This window comes from Oncorhynchus tshawytscha, linkage group LG14 (genome assembly GCF_018296145.1).
Source record: "Oncorhynchus tshawytscha isolate Ot180627B linkage group LG14, Otsh_v2.0, whole genome shotgun sequence".
In the NCBI taxonomy this organism is placed as follows: domain Eukaryota; kingdom Metazoa; phylum Chordata; class Actinopteri; order Salmoniformes; family Salmonidae; genus Oncorhynchus; species Oncorhynchus tshawytscha.
In genome coordinates, this window is record NC_056442.1 from 20,929,303 (window position 1) to 20,951,568 (window position 22,266).

At 46.4% G+C, this 22,266-nt stretch overlaps 1 protein-coding gene across 9 annotated transcripts in view; it reads right to left on the minus strand.

Moving 5' to 3' along the window:
- Positions 1–20,577, minus strand: part of LOC112267343 (Down syndrome cell adhesion molecule-like protein 1 homolog) — a 207,117-nt gene extending 186,540 nt beyond the window's left edge. For 3 of the 9 annotated variants that reach the window (XM_042297131.1, XM_042297130.1, XM_042297128.1), the window contains exons 1-3: positions 20,238–20,546; positions 8,660–8,980; positions 1,073–1,219 (exon numbers count right to left, since the gene is read on the minus strand). In XM_042297131.1, coding sequence (XP_042153065.1) covers positions 1,073–1,219; positions 8,660–8,980; positions 20,238–20,487 — 718 coding nt within the window. In that variant the 5' untranslated portion in view covers positions 20,488–20,546. Of the gene's footprint in view, positions 1–1,072; positions 1,220–8,659; positions 8,981–20,237 lie in introns of all 9 variants that reach the window. The other 6 variants (XR_006078791.1, XM_042297133.1, XM_042297129.1 and 3 more) reach the window with 6 other exon arrangements.
- Between the last annotated feature and the right edge of the window lie 1,689 nt (positions 20,578–22,266).

Here is a 22,266-nt window from a genome sequence, read left to right on the forward strand (position 1 = left end):
ACACACACACACATCCACATTCTGTACCAGCATGTTAGCAGCTGTAACACAGATACAAATAGGAACCTAGATATTTGTCTGATGCAGGAAAATTGACAGCACATCCCTCCAAATGTAGGACAAAGACGGTGACATAGCCAGAATATAAACACAGTTTGTGTGTCATGCCTGGTTTCTTTGGTCTGAATGTGATCAATGGGTAAACAGGTCCACTCCATCAATCCAATGAGTTACAATGAGGCAATGTCCTTGAATTACAGTCTCTTCCCACACACACATGCACATGCAGGCGCACACACACACACACACACACACACACACACACACACACACACACACACACACACACACACACACTTCAGCTCTGTCGGATTTATCTCCCTCACACTGCTATTAAACACGGCAATGAGTGACTAGCCACAGATCACCCCATGAGAGGCTATTTTATGACACTCCATTTTGAATAATTGGGGGAAAAATGTACCCGCTCCCCCCCCCTCTGGTCTAGACAAAATGGGACATGCCACTAAAGCCACAAAACAGATTAGTGCTGATTAACGACCTCCAAATGACCTTAACAGGGGTCCGAGGGTCTTACCAGCAATACCGGAAAAAAACAGGAGATGATATTCATATAAATAAGGAGCCCATATTCAACATTCAAAAACCCTTCTGCACACACACAACAATCCCGTTGGTGGTAACGGTCCAGAGTCTGTTCACTATGTATTTTTTTCATCCTTTGGGCCAAAATCGGAAGCGTTTGTCATCTTCATTCTCATTTAACCAACCGATCAATCAGCCAATCAATTAAGCAAACAGCCAATCCGTCAACAATCCCGTTCACATGCATTGGTGATTGGTTGTGAGGTTTCCTTTCAAAGTGTGTACGTATGTGTTGATGGACGACCATCCCGCAATGGGGAAATAACAGTTGTACTTTCAAGATCTGGGCTCAAACATATTAAAAGGTTTGCCATCTTTGTACTCATATATAACCAATCAACCAACCAGCCAACCAGTCAACCCTTTTAGCCCATTTCCATATATTCAGATCTAAACATGCTCCTACCTGGCACCATGGAGACGGTGTCTTTCTCCCAGGACACCACGCTGACGTACTCCTGCACTGCGGTGGGAATGAGGCACTTGAACACGGCCACGTTGCCCCGCATGGACCGCTGGTCTGCCACCCGCACCGTGTAGGGCTCCCTGAACACTGGAGAGGAGAGACAGAGGAGAGGGGTGGTTAGAGGGGAACAAACCTGGCTATTCTGCATCAAACGGTGTTGGTCAGTTGAGCTAAAGCCAAGGGCATTAGTTCGGGAAGCTAACACGAGCCTTCCGGTTCAAGTTAACGGTGTTTATCATGCAAGCAAAGAGCAAGATATGACTAACCTGCACCCTAGATTATTATTCAATGAAAGCAATGACCTCTTTTTCCTGATATACAAGAACTGACATTGTTCCTGAAACTATAATTGACTGAGAGACACCGAGAGTAAACTTGGTTGATGGACTGTGAAACAACATCAAGCCAATGTTGTTTCCGCTTGAATCCTGCAATGCAAAGGAGAAACTGATTGTAGAAAGAAGTGACACCCAGTTGCATTGTGAAGGATCTGGTGCGAATGGCGATGACCCTTTTTAAAGAAAAAAACCCATGCAACTCTAAAAGGCAGCGCCGAATGGGCTGGGTGCGGGCAGTCGCAAACGGGGTGGCCTCTGCACTTGACACACAGTAACCCGGACATCGCACCGATATGTGTAGACAAGTGACAAAATGGCAACACCAAGGGTATCAGTGTGGATTGGATTGAAATGGGCCTATACAGCAACATGACAAGACGATAGCTGGTGTGACTGAAATGAAATTGTATTTCAAGCATAATAACAGTGTAATATCAAAATGTATTAGCTAGACTAACAGAAGACGAAAGCATGGGCGTTTGTCACCTCAAACATGTCGATGCAAACGCGATTAAATGTAGACCAAAATCAGCTGGAAAACAACGTGGGGAGGGGAATATGTGGCCCTGCAATCTAACCACAGCTAATTCTATGAGGCTTCTCTCATACCAATCATGGGAGTAATGGTTTAACCACGTGAAGTCGACAACACACACACACACACGCGTACACACGCGTACACACGCACACCCTGCCTGCCTGTACTCTCTCTCTCTCCAAGTTCACTAGCGATATAATTAACGCCTAGCCTGGAGCTGAATTTCCTTGGTCATTAATAATGCTTAATGCCAGCCGCCAGTGTCACCCATTGAAACCAGAGCCAATGTCCTTGTCGGAATAGTGAAGTCGTTAACCTTAACGTTGTGGTGTGGGCCTACCCCAAACGTAATGTGACCACGAGACGCGCGTTGAGCTACGGTAGCCAAGCCCTACGCCTATTTGGCCTCTGCACTGTGGCCTAATGTATTGCGAAGCCTCATTTGTAACAAATCGAAGAAAGGCCAAATCATTCCAATCAGGTCTTCATTCCAATTCCTCATTTAAATGTCCCCGTTTCTTATCACAGCAGACCATCTCCGGGTCAATGGGCATAATCGATTAAGCAGCCCCTTTCGCAGCCAAGCCAATACGTTCAATCATTTATTTACTCCTTGATAGAACCTGCATCTCATCACGCAGAGCTAAATTGCCCTATGAGCACCGAGCCTCTACGAGACTGTTTAAAGCCAAAACAACGGGACAGCAAACATCGCTGATTCGTCGCACTTACATACCCGACAAAAGGGCTTAAACCAGAAGTAGGCTAACAACAGTGGTAGCACAGTGATATTGCACATGTTTCGAGGCGAGAGGCGCAGAATATGCCACATTTGTTTCATCAAGCCCTGGCAAGTGCATGCAAATGGTAGCTCAGTGTTGATCCCCTCTCACATGCGCGCCGTCGTTAGGACGTTACTGATGCCTGACTCTATGCACCCCGGTTGCCTAGGAACGGGCAAAAACACGGGCCTGGCGCTCTCCGCGCACCGGGAGGAGAGGCCTGTATCACCGCCGCCTAAATAATTAACTACAGGGAAACCAAATACACTATTTACTTATTCATGAATCGAGCAGCAAAGAGAGAGAAGGAACAGAATCAAGTAAACGGGGAAACTGAAGGGATGTACTGTATTGTACTCGTTAACGAATGGGAATAAACAACACCTTGCTAGCAGGTTCCTTCTGTGGCAGAAGAGCTACCAAAACCAGAGATACAAAGGAGGGCGGCCAGTGAACCTGCTCTCCCAGGTCCACTGTGCTCAGCCCTCAGTCTAAACACGGTGTGTTTGTGTTGTTGGAAAAAGGGGAGCTGAGGTGAGCTCACTGAACAGCTGACCCCAGTTCACTCTAGGCCTCAATAGTGTGTGTAACTTTAGCTCTGTGTGACAAAAAAGCGTAGGACATAGGATACAGCCACAGGCCTAGCGTCGATTACACTACTACTACACTACCAGACATTGACGGTTACTCGGACTGTCAGGCAAAAAATGAATACAAATTCCTACAGTAAAGTCACCAAGTCATCTCTGGTGTGTGTGTGTGCGCGCGTGTATGTGTGTGTGTGGGGGAGGACAGCAGGTGTTTGACAGGGGTTAGCAGGCAGCCCGAGACCAAATGAGAGGCGCTCCATCATCACGTGATCTCAATGGGCACACAGACCAGGACTTGAATAGGCTCCAAACTGCAGGCAGGCATGCACTGGGACCAGACAGAGTCTACCTGTAATGCACTCCAAAATGATTGACCTGCTCTACAGCAGTGGCTACCATGTCCCAATTCTGTTGACTGACTTTATTTTTCTCCTTTATTTTCGGTCACAGTGGAATGGCTTGATTTATCTGGTCTCTCTCCCCTGGTGGCCACTGATAGGTGGAAGCAGAAGCTTGGTCTCAAGAGTGGAGCGCTCAGCTGTAGTTCATTCGGACTGAGCTTTGAGACCAGGTCAGAAACTCAGTCTAGGTCCAATATCTATTGAGTGTAGCATCACAGCCAATAGCTAGATTCCCGTCCAACTGGTGACAGATTTGAATGCGAATACTCTAAAAATATGCATGAAATATGCTAATTTTTCCACCAGAGATGTGTTTCAGTCCATTAGACCAATTGCAGATAAAAGTCTGCGTGATAACATACTGCCCATAAAAATAACTTTTGGTGGAAAAATTCCCATGTACCGAAAAAAGAAAAGAAAAGTGAAATAGTCAATCTAATTAACGCAATATTACAATCTCCGTCAAGTTCCGTCAGTTTACGCTTGGGCTGCGTCTCAATCCACCACATCCACCTATGTCGGCCATCTGCATCTGCATCTGCGGTGGGAAGTGGCGGAGCTGTTTGTCAGACCAGGAGAAAACATCTGTACCGTCCGAACCATTTGGGCTACTAATATGACCCCACTAGGGAAAGGGGAGACACTCAAGGACAGGATGGTGTGCTCCGTTTTGCTCTATGACCCCCACAAGTGTCATGGGACTCGTCTGAAGGTAACCCATACAAATGATTGGAAGTGTAGAAGTAGTTTTGTGCCAACAAAAAAGGGTTCAATACAATTGTGTCCAAAAAACAACAATATTTCCTGATCTTTCTTATCTCCTAAATATAGGACAGACACTTCAAAACCTTTTTCCGTATGATTTCTTTTTCTACTGTCTTTTGTGCAATTTTTTTGTGTGTTATTCAATGCATTTCTATGGGCTATAGCAGTAAAAGCCAAATTCAATATTTTATCAAATATTTTATTTGTACAGTGGGGCAAAAACGTATTTAGTCAGCCACCAATTGTGCAAGTTCTCCCACTTAAAAAGATGAGAGAGGCCTGTAATTTTCATCATAGGTACACTTCAACTATGACAGACAAAATTAGGGGGAAAAATCCAGAAAATCACATTGTAGGATTTTTAATTCATTCATTTGCAAATTATGGTGGAAAATAAGTATTTGGTCACCTACAAACAAGCAAGATTTCTGGCTTTCGACATTCGCCGTTTCCATCAGACCTGTCATGACATTTTTTTATATTTTTTATCCCGACGTGGACTTGATTTCGCGTAAAAAGGTTGGACGGGAAAACCCTGGTTAATGACGCTTATCAATGTCAACCGTCACGCACATATGATGGCTAGACCTGCTTTTCGATGTTTTGTCATGTTATTCACAGTGTCTATTCACTGTTCATGGGGTGAGGAGAGGACAACGGCGGGGGACGGGCGTAGGATGGAAAGCAGAAGGGCGACTAATGTTGACAATTGAAGGAGAGGAGGATGGCAAGAGACTAGAGACGGATGGGAAGGCTTCCTATGAGAGCCAATGGAAACATCTTCAACGTCATTAGAACACTGGCAGGTGATTTACAAAATGTCCGTCAAACGCCGAGGATGAAAACGTGTGAGAATGGGTTTAACAAGGAATAGAGGCTCAGGACTTTGACGATAACAGAGGGAGAGAAAGAAAACAAGCAGTGATTTTCATAAATGTACAACGATCCACCCAGGTTCCAGTGCGATTGTTGGCACGGAATCAGCATGCATGGGAGGGAGGGAGAATCAGAGGGGGGTTGAAGAGATGAAAGGAGGGAGGGTGTCACACCGCGAGCTGTCAGCTGTCATCAGTCTCCGACGGACACCTGAGGCGGGACGCGCCACACCCTGCCTCTCACGCCCTGCCTGTTGCCCATGGTAACCGCAGAATGTGTATGTGAATTTGTGTGTCTGTGTGTGCGTTCTGTGAAAGTGTGGGGCAATACGCAGGGGGGCAATACACAGGCCAGTCCTGAGAGCTGGAGTTGAGGGGCTGCAGAGTTGGGTGTGGGTGTGGGGGATGGTGTTTTTTTTACAGACTCAGCATTTAATTGATTAATTGGGGTAATTATTTTTTAGGGAAGGTCTCCCCACACAGATGCTGGTTGGATAGACACTGTACAGCTGATGGGACAAGGGTCCTCTGGACAGAAATGCTATAATGGGTATGGTGGAGTAGGTGTCGTCTATAGCCATCGTCCATTGGCCAACTGACTGTTAACAACGGGAATCGCTACTGGATTAGTTTTTTATCGTCCACATCTTTTAAGGGGGCCGTTCCGATTATGAAGATGCAGATTTTCATTGAACGTGTTGCTGAGCGTGACCTAAAACACCAACAATATTTCTTCTCTCTGTTCAACTCTGTTCAATCCCTCTCGTGTTTAAACTCATTCCCTTTCCAGCTACAGTAAACACCCCGACAAAGACCTGGCACAGCTACCCAGAACAGCCAGCTTTACAAAAATGCTGTGTGTGTGTGTGTGTGTGTGTGTGTGTGTGTGTGTGTGTGTGTGTAGTTGGGGGACTTTCCAGTCCATGGACAGATGGTGAGACTGGGAGACAGGAGGCCTGCTGGCATAAGCAGGGCACAGGCTGGTGTGTGTGTGTGTGTGAGTCTGCATCCCAAAGCCTGCTTGTGTGTGTACGTGTGTGAACTCCCCCATTGCAGTTTGGCCAGCCCCACACTCCAGCAGTGACCTTGGTACAGGGCACAGAGGTCACTCTGCCAACTGTCTGTGCCAGTGTGTGTGTGGCTGCCAGGGGATTTTTAAAGGCGCAGGGTCAAGGCTTTGGGACGCTCGCCCCCCCACCGAGTCTTATTGTTAGTGAGAGGACCAATATGGATGTCGTGTGGTTTACCGTTTGTTACAGATGTTTTTTGTTTTTTGGTGTCTTCACTGTGTTTGGGGGGTTCTCTTATAATGGAGCTGAGTGTACAGCATCAAATCGCATGAGAAGGTATTTGAGGCACTACATGCATTTTTAGCCTCCTCTCATTCTTTGTGAAGACACTGTGTTTCCGTTTGGCCCCGGAACACTGTTTAGTTAGAGACACAGCTTCACCTGTAGAACCTATGCGTGTCCTGTCTAAGGCTGCCCCAGAAGAGTGTATGTCTGTACGTCTGTCTGTCTAAGGCTGCCCCAGAAGAGTGTATGTCTGTACGTCTGTCTGTCTAAGGCTGCCCCAGAAGAGTGTATGTCTGTACGTCTGTCTGTCTAAGGCTGCCCCAGAAGAGTGTATGTCTGTACGTCTGTCTGTCTAAGGCTGCCCCAGAAGAGTGTATGTCTGTACGTCTGTCTGTCTAAGGCTGCCCCAGAAGAGTGTATGTCTGTACGTCTGTCTGTCTAAGGCTGCCCCAGAAGAGTGTATGTCTGTACGTCTGTCTGTCTAAGGCTGCCCCAGAAGAGTGTATGTCTGTACGTCTGTCTGTCTAAGGCTGCCCCAGAAAAGTGTATGTCTGTACGTCTGTCTGTCTAAGGCTGCCCCAGAAGAGTGTATGTCTGTACGTCTGTCTGTCTAAGGCTGCCCCAGAAGAGTGTATGTCTGTACGTCTGTCTGTCTAAGGTTGCCCCAGAAGAGTGTATGTCTGTACGTCTGTCTGTCTAAGGCTGCCCCAGAAGAGTGTATGTCTGTACGTCTGTCTGTCTAAGGCTGCCCCAGAAGAGTGTATGTCTGTACGTCTGTCTGTCTAAGGCTGCCCCAGAAGAGTGTATGTCTGTACGTCTGTCTGTCTAAGGCTGCCCCAGAAGAGTGTATGTCTGTACGTCTGTCTGTCTAAGGCTGCCCCAGAAGAGTGTATGTCTGTACGTCTGTCTGTCTAAGGCTGCCCCAGAAGAGTGTATGTCTGTACGTCTGTCTGTCTAAGGCTGCCCCAGAAGAGTGTATGTCTGTACGTCTGTCTGTCTAAGGCTGCCCCAGAAGAGTGTATGTCTGTACGTCTGTCTGTCTAAGGCTGCCCCAGAAGAGTGTATGTCTGTACGTCTGTCTGTCTAAGGCTGCCCCAGAAGAGTGTATGTCTGTACGTCTGTCTGTCTAAGGCTGCCCCAGAAGAGTGTATGTCTGTACGTCTGTCTGTCTAAGGCTGCCCCAGAAGAGTGTATGTCTGTACGTCTGTCTGTCTAAGGTTGCCCCAGAAGAGTGTATGTCTGTACGTCTGTCTGTCTAAGGCTGCCCCAGAAGAGTGTATGTCTGTACGTCTGTCTGTCTAAGGCTGCCCCAGAAGAGTGTATGTCTGTACGTCTGTCTGTCTAAGGCTGCCCCAGAAGAGTGTATGTCTGTACGTCTGTCTGTCTAAGGCTGCCCCAGAAGAGTGTATGTCTGTACGTCTGTCTGTCTAAGGCTGCCCCAGAAGAGTGTATGTCTGTACGTCTGTATGTCTAAGGCTGCCCCAGAAGAGTGTATGTCTGTACGTCTGTCTGTCTAAGGCTGCCCCAGAAGAGTGTATGTCTGTACGTCTGTCTGTCTAAGGCTGCCCCAGAAGAGTGTATGTCTGTACGTCTGTCTGTCTAAGGCTGCCCCAGAAGAGTGTATGTCTGTACGTCTGTCTGTCTAAGGCTGCCCCAGAAGAGTGTATGTCTGTACGTCTGTCTGTCTAAGGTTGCCCCAGAAGAGTGTATGTCTGTACGTCTGTCTGTCTAAGGCTGCTCCAGAAGAGTGTATGTCTGTACGTCTGTCTGTCTAAGGCTGCCCCAGAAGAGTGTATGTCTGTACATCTGTCTGTCTAAGGCTGCCCCAGAAGAGTGTATGTCTGTACGTCTGTCTGTCTAAGGCTGCCCCAGAAGAGTGTATGTCTGTACGTCTGTCTAAGGTTCCACCAGAAAAGGCTGCCTGTGTTCAATCTGAGTCTGACCTGCTTTGACGTGGATACTGGGACTGCGGATCTTGCCGGCCTGGTTCTCTGCGGTGCAGAAGTATTCGTTGTCATGGATGTAGCTGTTGAAGGCGGATGGCGAGAAAGGGTAGAGCTGGAGGGTGCCGTTGGCGTGCACGTGGCGGATGTGGGGCACGTCGTAGATGTCGTCGCCGGTGGCCAGGTACCAGCGCAGGACGGCATGGGGTGCGCCGCCCGCGGGGCAGGGCAGGGACACCCCGACTGAGCTGGAGAAGGTCACCCGCTGCAGGGAGGCGTTTACAAAGTACAGCCGCGTCGAGACCACATCCTCACTGTTCACTGTGATGGGGGGAGAGAGACATGGTCAGGATAATACGCACACACACACACACACACACACACAAACACACACAAAAAGAAAAGCCGCATCCAGACCACATCCTCACTCTGATGGGGAGAAGAGACAGGGTGGGGTTGGGACACACACACACACACACACACAGACACACACACACACCCATATCCTCCCACACACATATCCTCCCACACACATATATACACAGCCAATGTGTGGGCAGCTACCTGCCAATCTGCAAACTGGGTTATCTTCTAGAGATTTCCATCAGGTCAGCACAGCAGATCCCAAAAATAGAATCAATTACTATTCCCCCATTAGGCAAATGACCTGACGTAATATATTCATTATTTATTTCCAGCTACATGTAAGTCTGTTATGATAAGAGATAAGCCAGGACACAGTGGGAAGCTCTGCTATGAGCAGATGAACACGGTCTACTTGTTTGGTAAGTTTGTCTGTACAATAGCTTAAATCAACCTGGGCATCGACTTTGATCATGTAACATGTTAGTCGCACACACGTGTTTGAGTCTCAAGTGCGCCTCTCTGATCCGCCTTAATCGAAGCTAGCGACCTGGCAGCCAAAAAAACAGCAGAGATCCATCCTAAATAATGCGTTATCATCATGTCTGTAGTCTAAGATATGCCTAACGAGAACCCCTCATTGGACTGGCATCTGATTGGAGGGGAAAGGGGTCATGCACCCCCGGATCGTCACTGAGAAAGAAGCCTTCAGTATATATCCAACCACAACCCTGGAGGGAGGGCTTCTTTGCAACCACTATGGCTTTCACACGCTGCTTCAATGATGTGTCGTTGTCCCATAAGTCGTCTTAGGGGAGATGCGTCCCTAATATCCCCCCCATCAATGTCTCCTGGGAGGCAACTAGACATCTTTTTAGCGTTGGGATAGATGTGCTGAGCTCAGCTTGGCCCCGGGCCAACAGGAGACAGGAGGAATGAGAGCCAGATCATTTCTTCTGAATCAATGATCTATAATTAATCCTCTTCCCTGGTTTGTGTCAACAATGGCCGGATTAGCCCTGTCTGTTTCACTCTGAATGACGCGGGACGAATGGCCGTGAATGGAGGTGGCGGCTAGACGCCTCATCAAGGTAGATTTAGGAGGGATCGACAGCACAGCAGATAACCTACAGCCAGCCCTGTGCATTGATGTCGAACCAAATTAGCATGAGGAAAATCATTAAAACAGCTATGAGAGGGGAAAAAAATGAAAGTGCTTAAATGCATCATTTGTCATAATTCAAATGTTTCAGATCAGATTCATTTCAGTGCTTCATTCATTTTCAGTTAAGCCGAGTCTCTTTACTGGCCTTCCTATATACACTACATGACCCACACTCCAGCAGTGACCTTGGCACAGGAAACAGGGGTCTGCCAACTGTCTGTGCCGGTGTGTGTCTGCCAGGGGCTTTTGAAAGGAGTAGGGTCAAGGCTTTGGGACGCTCGCAACCCCACTGAGTCTTATTGCTAGTCAGCGGACCAATATAGACGCTGTTGGGTTTTTATTTTATTTGTGGAGAGGTTCTCTTAGAATGGAGTGTACAGCATCACATCATACACGATATGATCAAAGTATGTGGACACCTGCTCGTCGAACATCTCATTCCAAAATCATGGGCATTAATATGGAGTTGGTCCCCCCCACCTTTGCTGCCGTAATGGCATTGACTCTCCTGGGAAGGCTTTCCACTAGATGTTGGAACATTGCTACGAGGACTTGTTTCTGTTCAGGCCAGTCAAGTTCTTCCTCACCGATCTCAACAAACCATTTCTGTATGGACCTCGCTTTGTGCACGGGGGCATTGTCATGCTGAAACAGGAAAGGGCCTTCGACCAAACTGTTGCCACAAAGTTGGAAGCACAGAATCGTCTAGAATGTAATTGTATGCTGTAGCGTTAAGATTTCCCTTCACAGGAACTAATGGTCCTAGCCCGAACCATGAAATACAGCCCCAGACCATTATTCCTGCTCCACCAATCTTTACAGTTGGCACTATGCATTGGGGCAGGTAGCGTTCTCCTGCCAAACCCACCAAACCCAGATTCGTCCGTCAGACTGCCAGATGGTGAAGCATGATTCATAACTGCAGAGATCGCGTTTCCACTGCTCCAGAGTCCAATGGCTGTGAGCTTTACACCACTCCAGCCGACGCTTGGCATTGCGCATGGTGATCTTAGGCTGGTGTGCGGCTGCTTGGCCATGAAAACCCATTTCCTGACGCTCCCAAAGAACAGTTTTTGTGCTTACGTTGCTTTCAGGGGTAGTTTGGAACTCGGTAGTGAGTATTGCAACTGAGGACAGACAATTTTTACGTGCTACACGCTTCTGCACATGGCGGTCCTGTACTGTGAGCTTGTGTGGCCTACCACTTTGCGGCTGAGCCATTGTTGCTCCTAGATGTTTCCACTTCACAATAACAGCACTTACAGTTGACCGGGGCAGCTCTAGCAGGGCAGACATTTTACAAATTGACTTGTTTGTATGGAGATTGCATGGCTGTGTGCTTGATTGTTATACACCTGTCAGCAACGGGTGTGGCTAAAATAACTGAATCCATGAATTTGAAGAGGTGTCCACATACTTTTGTATATATAGTGTAAATATTAACAGACATATACCAATTGATCTCTGGTACAGCAAATACAGAATGAAGAACATGATGCAAGTGATGGCAGAGTATTGAATGGTTGAGATAGGTCTAAAGCCCTCACTAGGTAAGGGTGGCTGTCTCTCCCCTCTCACTCTCCTTTCATTCATCCCTCTCCCACTTCTCTTCTTCCTCTCCTCTGCGTCAACATATGTATTCTCTCTTCCTCACTCTCCATACATTTTATCTCTCCCTCTTTTTCTCTCTCTCTCTCTCTCTCTCTCTCTCTCTCTCTCTCTCTCTCTCCTGTCTCCTGTTATAGTCGTCCAGTACATGGCAGGATATGTTATGTGATTTGAATTTGTATTCCAGACGCAGAGAGTTAAATCCATATAATCTCCTTTCACATTTAACACACACACAGTCTCTCCGCCCTGGTAATCGCACCACCGTGGAGGGCCTCTTTCCCACTCCCCTGGCGTGTGTATGTGTGTGGTTGGGTTAGATCAGGGCCAGGGAAGGGTTAAGGGGAGGGGGGGTCACTGTGTGCGTGCTGGGGGGGCAGTGATGAGGGGAGTGAGGAGAGGTGACAGTGTGAGAGTGTACACGTGCCTGTGTGCACATAAGTGCATATGTGTGTGAATGTGTATGTGAGGTCCCTCTCCTATCCAAAATTGAGCAGTTCCTCTGTGTCTAAAAGGTGTAATTTAGTTTGAGTGCAATATATCCTGTATCATGTGCCATATAAAAACACAACTCTCTGCTCATGTTCTGAGAGACAGATCATTTCAGCACCATGGACAGGGCCACACTGGCTTTTCAGTCAAAACAAAATCGGAGGCATGCCCACATTGAACTAAAGGGGAAAGAAAGCAAACAGGCGACATTGGCTGAGGCGGCTCTTGTGCAGCTGTCCTATTGGTGAATCCAGGTCAGTCACTTAAGCACGGTACAACACAGAGAGGGCAGTACAGTGGTGGACTGAACTCCCATCATGCAGCACAGATTGTGGCCTGCAGCAGAAAGGCCCATAATAAAGATGGCCATGTATATAATCCGCCAGTCGGGGTCTGGGGGAGCCAGGACGGCGTCCCGCCACAGACTAACAGGGGCTGTCAACACAACCATTAGAAAGAAGAGAGAGACCAAAGAAAGAGAAGGAAAAAAACAACCCAAAAGTGGATATAGAAGCCCAGTGCCCAATCCCAAATCAAGCCCCTGAGAGATGGATGAATGTAAACAAGATGGCAGAAAATCCACTAAAACCTTCCAGAGGGCTACATGAGACGATACAATGTTGCCTTCACCAGGAGGAAGTCAAGACATGCCTGGGGGCAGCGGTAGAGCTCTCTAAGCAACCAGCCAGAGGCAGGGCTTTTTCCTATAGAGCTCCATGTTTATGGAATGGTCTGCCGACCCGTGTGAGAGACGCAGACTCGTTCTCAACCTTTAAGTCTTTACTGAAGACTCATCTCTTCAGTGGGTCATATGATTGAGTGTAGTCTAGGAGCCCAGGAGGGTGAAGGTGAACGGAAAGGCACTGGAGCGACGGATCTCCCTTGCTGTCTTTGCCTGGCCAGTTCCCCTCTCTCCACTGGGGTTCTCTGCCTCTAACCCTATTACAGGGGCTGAGTCACTGGCTTACTGGTGCTCTTCCATGCCGTCCCTAGGATGGGTGCGTCACTTGAGAGGGTTGAGTCACTAACGTGGTCTTCCTGTCTGGGATGGCGCCCCCCCCCCCCTTGGGTTGTGCCATGGCGGAGATCTTTGTGGGCTATACTCGGCCTTGTCTCAAGATGGTAAGTTGGTGATTGAAGATATCCCTCTAGTGGTGTGAAGGCTGTGCTTTGGCAAAGTGGGTGGGGTTATATCCTGCCTGTTTGGCCCTGTACAGGGGTATCATCGGATGTGACCACAGTGTTTCCTGACCCCTCCTGTCTCAGCCTCCAGTATTTATGCTGTAGTAGTTTATGTGTCGGGGGGCTAGGGTCAGTCTGTTATATCTGGAGTATTTATCCTGTCTTATCCGGTGTCCTGTGTGAATTTAAGTATGCTCTCTCTAATTCTCTCTTTCTTTCTTTCTCTCTCTCGGAGGACCTGAGCCCTAGGACCATGCCTCAGGACTACCTGGCATGATGACACCTTGTTGTCCCCAGTCCACCTGGCCGTGCTGCTGCTCCAGTTTCAACTGTTCTGCCTGCGGCTATGGAACCCTGACCCGTTCACTATGTTCACATTTCAACATCTTGGCCATGTTTTGTTACAATCTCCACCCGGCACAGCCCGAAGAGGACTGGCCACCCTTCATAGCCTGGTTCCTCTCTAGGTTTCTTCCTAGGTTCTGGCCTTTCTAGGGAGTTTTTCTTAGCCACCGTGCTTCTACACCTGCATTGCTTGCTGTTTGGGGTTTTAGACTGGGTTTCTGTACAGCACTTTGATATATCAGCTGATGTAAGAAGGGCTATATAAATAAATTTGATTAGATTAGAGGGCTAGATTTGGGATTTGGATTAAAAGGGGACATAAGGATCCCACGGGGGCTTTGGGGTCTGAGGATTTGAGCAAGGGGCCAGTCTTTACCCAATTCAACAGGGAGTAATGGTGGAAATAAGGAGAGGAGAGAGGACTGAAATAACCCAAATTCTCCCTTTCTTTGTTCTGAGACATCTACCCCAACGTGTAAGTCTCAGTTCTTCCATGCCCTCAGGCTGCCCGCCCTTTTCCCTGGCATGGGCAGGAAGGGAGCAGAGGAGGAGAGGAGCGAGGGAGGGAGGGAGCTATGCGCACTCATCCATTTTGGAAGCATATTTTCCCTTTCCTTCTTCAAGCCTGAATGCGTTGATTACAACGGGAGAAGGTCATTGTGATTTGGGTGAGTTACCTAAAACACCGCTCCTTTTGGGTGAAGCCTCTTCACTCTGTCTCCTGCTCTTGTTCTGTTGCTATGAATCATTTGACTCAAGCCTCTCCTCCCTCCAAACACACATCTGCATATTTCCTTTTTTCCCCCCCTTTTGCAGGCAGTATGAAAATGGCGTATGAATATGTATGCCACTGAGACAGGGATATTGCCTATGGTGAACGGCTATGCATAATGCAGCTCTTTCTGTCTCATCCACACACACACACACACACACACACACACACACACACACACACACACACACACACACACACACACACACACACACACAATCGTCACTGAGATTCATACCATCCCATGCACACAGGTCAATAAATCTCTCACACACACACACACACACGCACACAATAACATGCGCTCAAGTATACACGTACACATTCTCAGAGGCGAGAAATGCGTTCCTGTTATGGGTCTGATGAATCATACAGAACACAATACATAACATGTTCAGGCAACATAACACTAATGTCATTGTATTCAGTTACAACACCGCGACAACGTAGTAGTGAGGTCTTACAGCCCATTACGGGAAAGCAAGAAGTAATTATAGTTATATTATTATGAATGCTATTTGATACCCATTGGCATAACGCTGAAATGACCTCGCCGTACGCATGCATGCGTGCGTGCACGCACGCACACGCACACACACACCACAAACAACCCCCTTCTCCATATTATGCCGTGCCAGTGGAATATTAGGATCCATTTCAGCATTTGAGGAGCCAAATCAAATCAAATCAAATGTATTTATATAGCCCTTCGTACATCAGCTGATATCTCAAAGTGCTGTACAGAAACCCAGCCTAAAACCCCAAACAGCAAGCAATGCAGGTGTAGAAGCACGGTGGCTAGGAAAAACTCCCTAGAAAGGCCAAAACCTAGGAAGAAACCTAGAGAGGAACCAGGCTATGTGGGGTGGCCAGTCCTCTTCTGGCTGTGCCGGATGGAGATTATAACAGAACATGGCCAAGATGTTCAAATGTTCATAAATGACCAGCATGGTCGTATAATAATAAGGCAGAACAGTTGAAACTGGAGCAGCAGCACGGTCAGATGGACTGGGGACAGCAAGGAGTCATCATGTCAGGTAGTCCTGGGGCATGGTCCTAGGGCTCAGGTCCTCCGAGAGAGAGAAAAAAAGAGAGAATTAGAGAGAGCATATGTGGGGTGGCCAGTCCTCTTCTGGCTGTGCCGGGTGGAGATTATAACAGAACATGGCCAAGATGTTCAAATGTTCATAAATGATCAGCATGTTCGAATAATAAGAAGGCAGAACAGTTGAAACTGGAGCAGCAGAATGGCCAGGTGGACTGGGGACAGCAAGGAGTCATCATGTCAGGTAATCCTGGGGCATGGGCCACACTCTCCCTCTTTAAAGGAAAGATTTTCACAGTCGTGAAGTGAGTGTCAGATGTTTGGGGTGTGATTTAATCCTCTACCCTTCCTTCTCACTGAGTCCGAGATAAAGGGAGTGGCAGTAAGGCAGATAGCTAGAGAAAAGAGGGAAGCAAAGGAGGGAAAAGAAGAGCTGGCCATGTCACGTTAAAGCAGATTAGTCCTACACGTGACCCCCCTCTTCTCCTCTCCTCTCCTCTCCTGGTACAACAGATCTTGTGAAAGTGGAGATGGCCGTCAAGTCAGAGGCCACAGAAAAGATGCCCCACTCAACAACAGGTGAGAAAATACCTGTTGAGTTATCAAACTCAATTGGACAATCTGTGTGAATTAGGTCAAATTATTTTTTACTTAATAAACTGGGTGTTCATTTGTGTTCATATGTTTGTATTTTTTTTTAAAGGCATTGGTAAGATACCCATTGGAAGGGTAGAGGAGTGAAGCGGCATTTCTCAGTTTTCCCCCATATTGGCAAGTTACCTTAGGCCTAAATGATGCATGCAGGTGAGGAACAGCCTCCGTGGCTTTTCTGTTCACCGGCCAGGTCACCAGCACAAACACTCCACGGTAAAAAAAAAACAAAAAAAAACAGTCGTTGCTTGCCAGAGCGAGACGAGGGGATGCGAGTTAACACGAGAGTGTGGTATTATTGTGGCCGTGCCTCTCAGAGACACATGACAAGTTCATAGGTAAGGTGCTATTTAGGAGAAGAGGCCGTATACGCTTAGAGATCGAATAGTATGATTGTCGCTCGCGCAATTACATTCAGCGAGAGAGAGAGAGAGAGGGGGGGGTACAGGCAGCTTGTTGCGGGATAACTCTTGTCCAAGGAGAGGACAGGATAGGTCGGGTCGATATCATTGGAATCAACGTGAGAGACTTCATTTTAAAGTTTAGGATCAATTGAATATGGCGTCATGACAAAATGGAAGCAAAAATACCGTACTGGCACACGTGGCGAGGTAGTGGCCTTTCACCAGGACGCAGACGCAACGCATCTAGACGCAGTGCAGTGGTGTACATGAATTCGAGGCAGTCTATTTCTGAATCTGACTCATAAAACAATTACTACAAGGCCATGCTGCCCTCTCACCTCTCAGTTTGTGTGCCTTTCATTTGATTCCAAAATTACACTGCCGTGCCCGCCCGACCAGGCCTTGGTTGTAAGTCAGGCGAGTGCCATAACGGTTGACAAAATACGTAATGAGGAGAGCAGAGAGCAGCACGCCGTTGTCAGAACTATCTGGCCCAGATTATGGAAACAAAGGGCTATCCCATCAAACATATCACAAAAGAGGAGGGAGAAGTGCAGTCCTCTAGTCAATGAACGGATTTACTTTTGTAAATACGTTGCAAATCAGGTTTTAGTTTCAGTTCAAACTGACGCCTACTAATTACACAGTTGGGAAGGGATGCTGATTTGGGTAAACAGGAAGAGAAACCAATTTTGCACATTTCATCCGGTAAAGGGACTAAGTAGAGAGAAAGACGTGTGTAAGGGGGACATTACAGTGATGATAAATTGCCTCCAAATGCAGCCTAAAGAATGCAATTATATATTTTGCATAACAAAATGCTTACACATCACAAATGAATAGGCCGAATTATAATAATAATTATTATTATTTTTACAATAATAATATTCATAATAATATAGGTGTATTGGTTTCACATTTTAATTTCGGCAAATGTTCAGAAAATCTGGTTCCGTCAAGATAATATCGCTGCCACCACGTACACCACATTGCACATTTTGACGAATCCTCACCCCCCCACCAGTCATTGAGTCGTAGTTATGTTCCCATCAGGTGAGGGAAACGAAATATACATGCATAAAAACCAACTGCTTAGATGTGTCAACTAATCTATTTATATCCTACATTAATTCTATCGTTCCTATCAATAGAAAATGTACAGTCATTCAGTATTCGTTTTATAGATTGGAGGCCTGTCAGACTGAACTGGATAAAACCGGAATCAGCAGTGAATTGATAAAATAACTATAGTATCTCTCCCTCATAATTTTACACACCGTAGTCTTGATCAGAATATTGGGTGATTTGAATTTGTGTTATCCATAATAATGATAAAACATTAGGCTTTAAATATCGCAAATTGATATGAACATGATTAAATTGATGCATTGCAACAAATATGTACAATCATGGCCATCACCAATAGGCCTGACTGTTTCCGGTGAATAGATGGCACGGATAGCATCTTTCCCCGCTGATTTGTTTTGTGTCTCATCACATTTACATAAAATGACAAGCGGGACCAGATCATGACAAAGAAGAATGACCCCCCCACACACACACACACACACACACGCGCGCGCACCCCGTTTCAAACCAGGGGTTGGTGAGTACTGGTATGGACGAGACGCATCAATTATGGGACATCTGGTTATTCATATTGCACTCAAATGACTAATTAGCCTACTGAAAGCCAACGACAAGGAAAATGTATATTTCTGAGAATATCAAATTATACAAGGATGTATGGAAGAGATATTCATCAAATTAAGCACAGGATGTTGTGTGCCGTTCCACAAAAGTGACAACCTTTATGGAGGCGCGGCCCGACTCAGGAAAATACGCAGTCCTAATGCATATGCATGTCAGATAATTGGCTAACATTTTTCTCTGATCAAATATTTTCTTTTAAATTAAAACACACATTAAATCAGATAGTATGTAAATATAAAATTGATTGTTGCCAAAAATGATCGAATAAAATAAAAAAACTATGCTGAATAGAAGTTCGTTTTCGACTGCGTTATCTCCATCTCTTCCCTATCCACTCTTTCCGCTACACTGCCTAGCTGCAACCCCAACCCCTCCCTCCCTCCTTTCACCACACACACACACACACACACACGTCTTGTTCAGCCACGAGACGAGTCGATGTGCAGTACATCATCTAAAAAGACCCTGTAATCCAATTAAATACAACAAAAACACCACAAAAAGGCCTCGTCACAGGAGCAGCACCACGCGCACCACACCATCCCGGACTGTTGTCCTGCAAGGATAGGCCATGTATTTCAAATGTCTGAAAGGGCATCCACTCATGAAAACACGGAATGAACAGAATAGAGTTAGGGATGCATGTGATCCTAAGACTGATTACGTTTTAGACAATTATTTACGCATTTACTAATGTATTATTTATGTATATGTATTTATTTGATCTTGGGGTTATGACTGAATTTGATCGACTGGATTTATGTTCAAATTGGTGAAATGGTTGACAAGCGTTCAATCTGAAGCGATTGTTCAATCAAACACCATATTCAAGCTTCCTCTCGATCTGCAGTATTTTTCCATGCAAACCCAATCAGTATGTAGAATCTGGGGCCATAGAAAATGGAGGAGGCATAATTAGACTACCGATAATAACAATTGAGTGTATCTGCTTGCGCTGACCCGTGTCATTGTAGAAAGTGAAGCAAATTGCCAACTGCGTAAAATCCCAGCGTTCAATATCCTCAGCATCGGTTTTACACATCTCTTATAAAATGTTTTGTGGCCCTCATTTGTCTTTGAACACTCACGCACGCACACACACACACACACACACGCACACTAAAAGGCACGCTCTTCAACAGACATGCACTAATTTGGTGCGCCAAAGAATCCATATTAGCAAATGACATATACGCCCGACACCTTCTGTTATCCGTTATGGGACAGAGGAAAGAGAGTAAACAAATGTACACTTGAATGCCCCGCTACTTTTCTGATAAACCTCCTACAGCTCAGAGACCCAGTTGGAGTTCGTAGCAGCTTGTAGCTCGCAGTCTTTGCGTCCGCATCTCTTCCTCTCTTATTGTCGTGTCTCCATATTCATCACAACTCGACATGTTCACGAATGCAAATGTTATCTCTCCCATCTTTAACTGCCACGGACAGCGGTTAGGGGAATATGGACCACACTGCCAATATGTATGTTCCTTCTCAAATAGTGTAAACACGTGTAATTATGCAGCTGCATAATGCGTCCTTGGATTGATCAAGACACCTGACAGAAGGGATGGTGGCTGAAAAGTCATTCTCATTGTCATCCTCCATTCTAAGTGTGGGTAAACCGATTATTCCCATCCAACTCAAGATTTTTTTATTCAAGTAAAGATAGGCCATTGACCTTAACTGACAAGAAGGAATTTAAAGTGACGACTTTTGTAAATAAGCGCATTTCAACCCCACCTCATTTATTGTAGCCCAAATAAACACAAATAGCCTATATGCGCCCCAACTTCAACGCTGGATTGGAGAGAGCAATAGTGTGAGTGTCTTTCACGTACCTTCTTGTAAAGAGTACAGCAGGAATAAAGTTACCAGCCACATGCCATAAATAGCAGGTATATTTCTCAGGAATGTTGTGCAATCCCGACGAGTGCGCGGCGCAGCGTTCGGCCAAGCGAGGCTCCGTGCTGGAGTGGTGACGATGCTCACCGGCGATCTCTCCAGCCCTAGTCCCAGACTCGCAAGCTCCGAGGAACGGACACTGATCTGGTCCCGCCTCCCGTACCCTCCCATAACCGGGACCGTCATCCGAGGAGAGGGGCCCTCCCCGGCTATTGTAATGATGCGCCGTGATGGAGAAGTGAGGCAGTGCGTCTATTGTACGAGGACCACACGCACGGAATATGGAGCTGTTCTCTTTGCGCGGATGGGAGGGGTGGTTTGTGTACGTGTCTGGAGCGGTGGGGATGGGTTTGTTTATGGGGGGTCAGGTGTATGGTGTCTTGAGGTGTGATATAACAGGTGACTGGAGAGAATCAGCTTCGGTCCGTTAAGCTCTTTCTTTGTTAAGGTCCATGGACGCGCGCACCTGTGGACTTTTGCCGCGCTACCATCTTCACCTCGCGCACAAAGGAGCTCCCTCATTCAGTGACTGTATTAGCTTGGCACAATGGTATAGATACATTTACGTTCGGTCTACTTTATAGGTGTTATTGTGGCTTGGATAGCCTAGTACATGCACGATTGAGAGGCAATTTTGTTTCGTCAGATAAATATGGCGATCAAAGATCTCGCTATTTCTATCTCAATCCCTCTGGCACAGATGCGGTTGCCACACACGGCTCAGCGCGTCCTTGGAGACTGTGCGCAACATTTTTCTGCCGCCCGCCCGCACTCCAAACAAACACACGTACGCAATATACATTCAGTTAATGTTTTATTACCATAGTAAAAATAACATTTAATTTAAGTTAAGTAAGGTATAATAAATGAGGGCATATTGAAATGAGTGAAATTATCTCTCCGTTTTTGTCAAAATAAAACGTGAAATTGCATTATTTGAAATTGTTAATTTATACGGTGATGATGTATAGTTTTATATAGAAGTATTGTTGCAGTCATGGAATGTCATTCTTTGAGCACTACATAACCAGTGATGCTTTTTTGCTATATTAGTTACATTTTGTTGGTGGGCCGATTTAAAAAAAAATCTACAGTCTGTAGAAGCTTCATATACTACTACAAACTATAAACTACAAATGCTAATAAAATGTCAGACTCAATCGTTTTTGACATTGTCACAAAAATACATGGTACCAAACATGATGTTGTCAGTAGAGTGTTAAGTTCAACCCACCCTGGGCAAAGGTCATGGGAAGTGGACCATGGTGAGTTAGATGATATTCTGACATGGTTCATAAAACCACTTGTTTTCACAGCTTTTCGTTGAACCCCACTACCCCTAAAGACAACGGCCCAAGAGCCAGTAACAACATTACATAGGATTTGTCCAAAATGGCACCCTATTCCCTATATAATGCACTACTTTTGACCAGAGCCACTATTATGGACGCTGGTCAAAGACGTGCGCTATAAATGAAATAGAGTGCCAATTTGGAGGCACATCTAAAGAGAAACCCGGCTATACCTCAGTGCTCCCACTGTGACCTTCTGCCTTGGTCCCGTCAGCTCCTCCTCAGCGGGCACTATCCACGGCCCCTCCCACACATCTTACCTGTAATCATTGAATAGCCACACAAACTGTAATGTTATTGATTATAGGGTATAGGAGGCACAGTCACCGAAAAAAAACCCAAATGAATCCTGACATCCGTCGACCCTCACTCTCCTCCCCTACATACTGAGTCCTGCGTACAGAACAAACCAACAAAAATAACAAGCTCCAAAACAACAGGACCATGCCTCGTGGCTGTATTTGAAAGGACCGGCTAGAAATTTTCAGACTACAATTGTCACCTAAGTGTCATCTTGAAAATGCTCTCTGGCTTCGGGTCAGTTCGGATCAGATCCAGAGACATCAGTAACGTCACTATTTTAGACAAGGATTTGCAGTTATGGAGGGAAAAG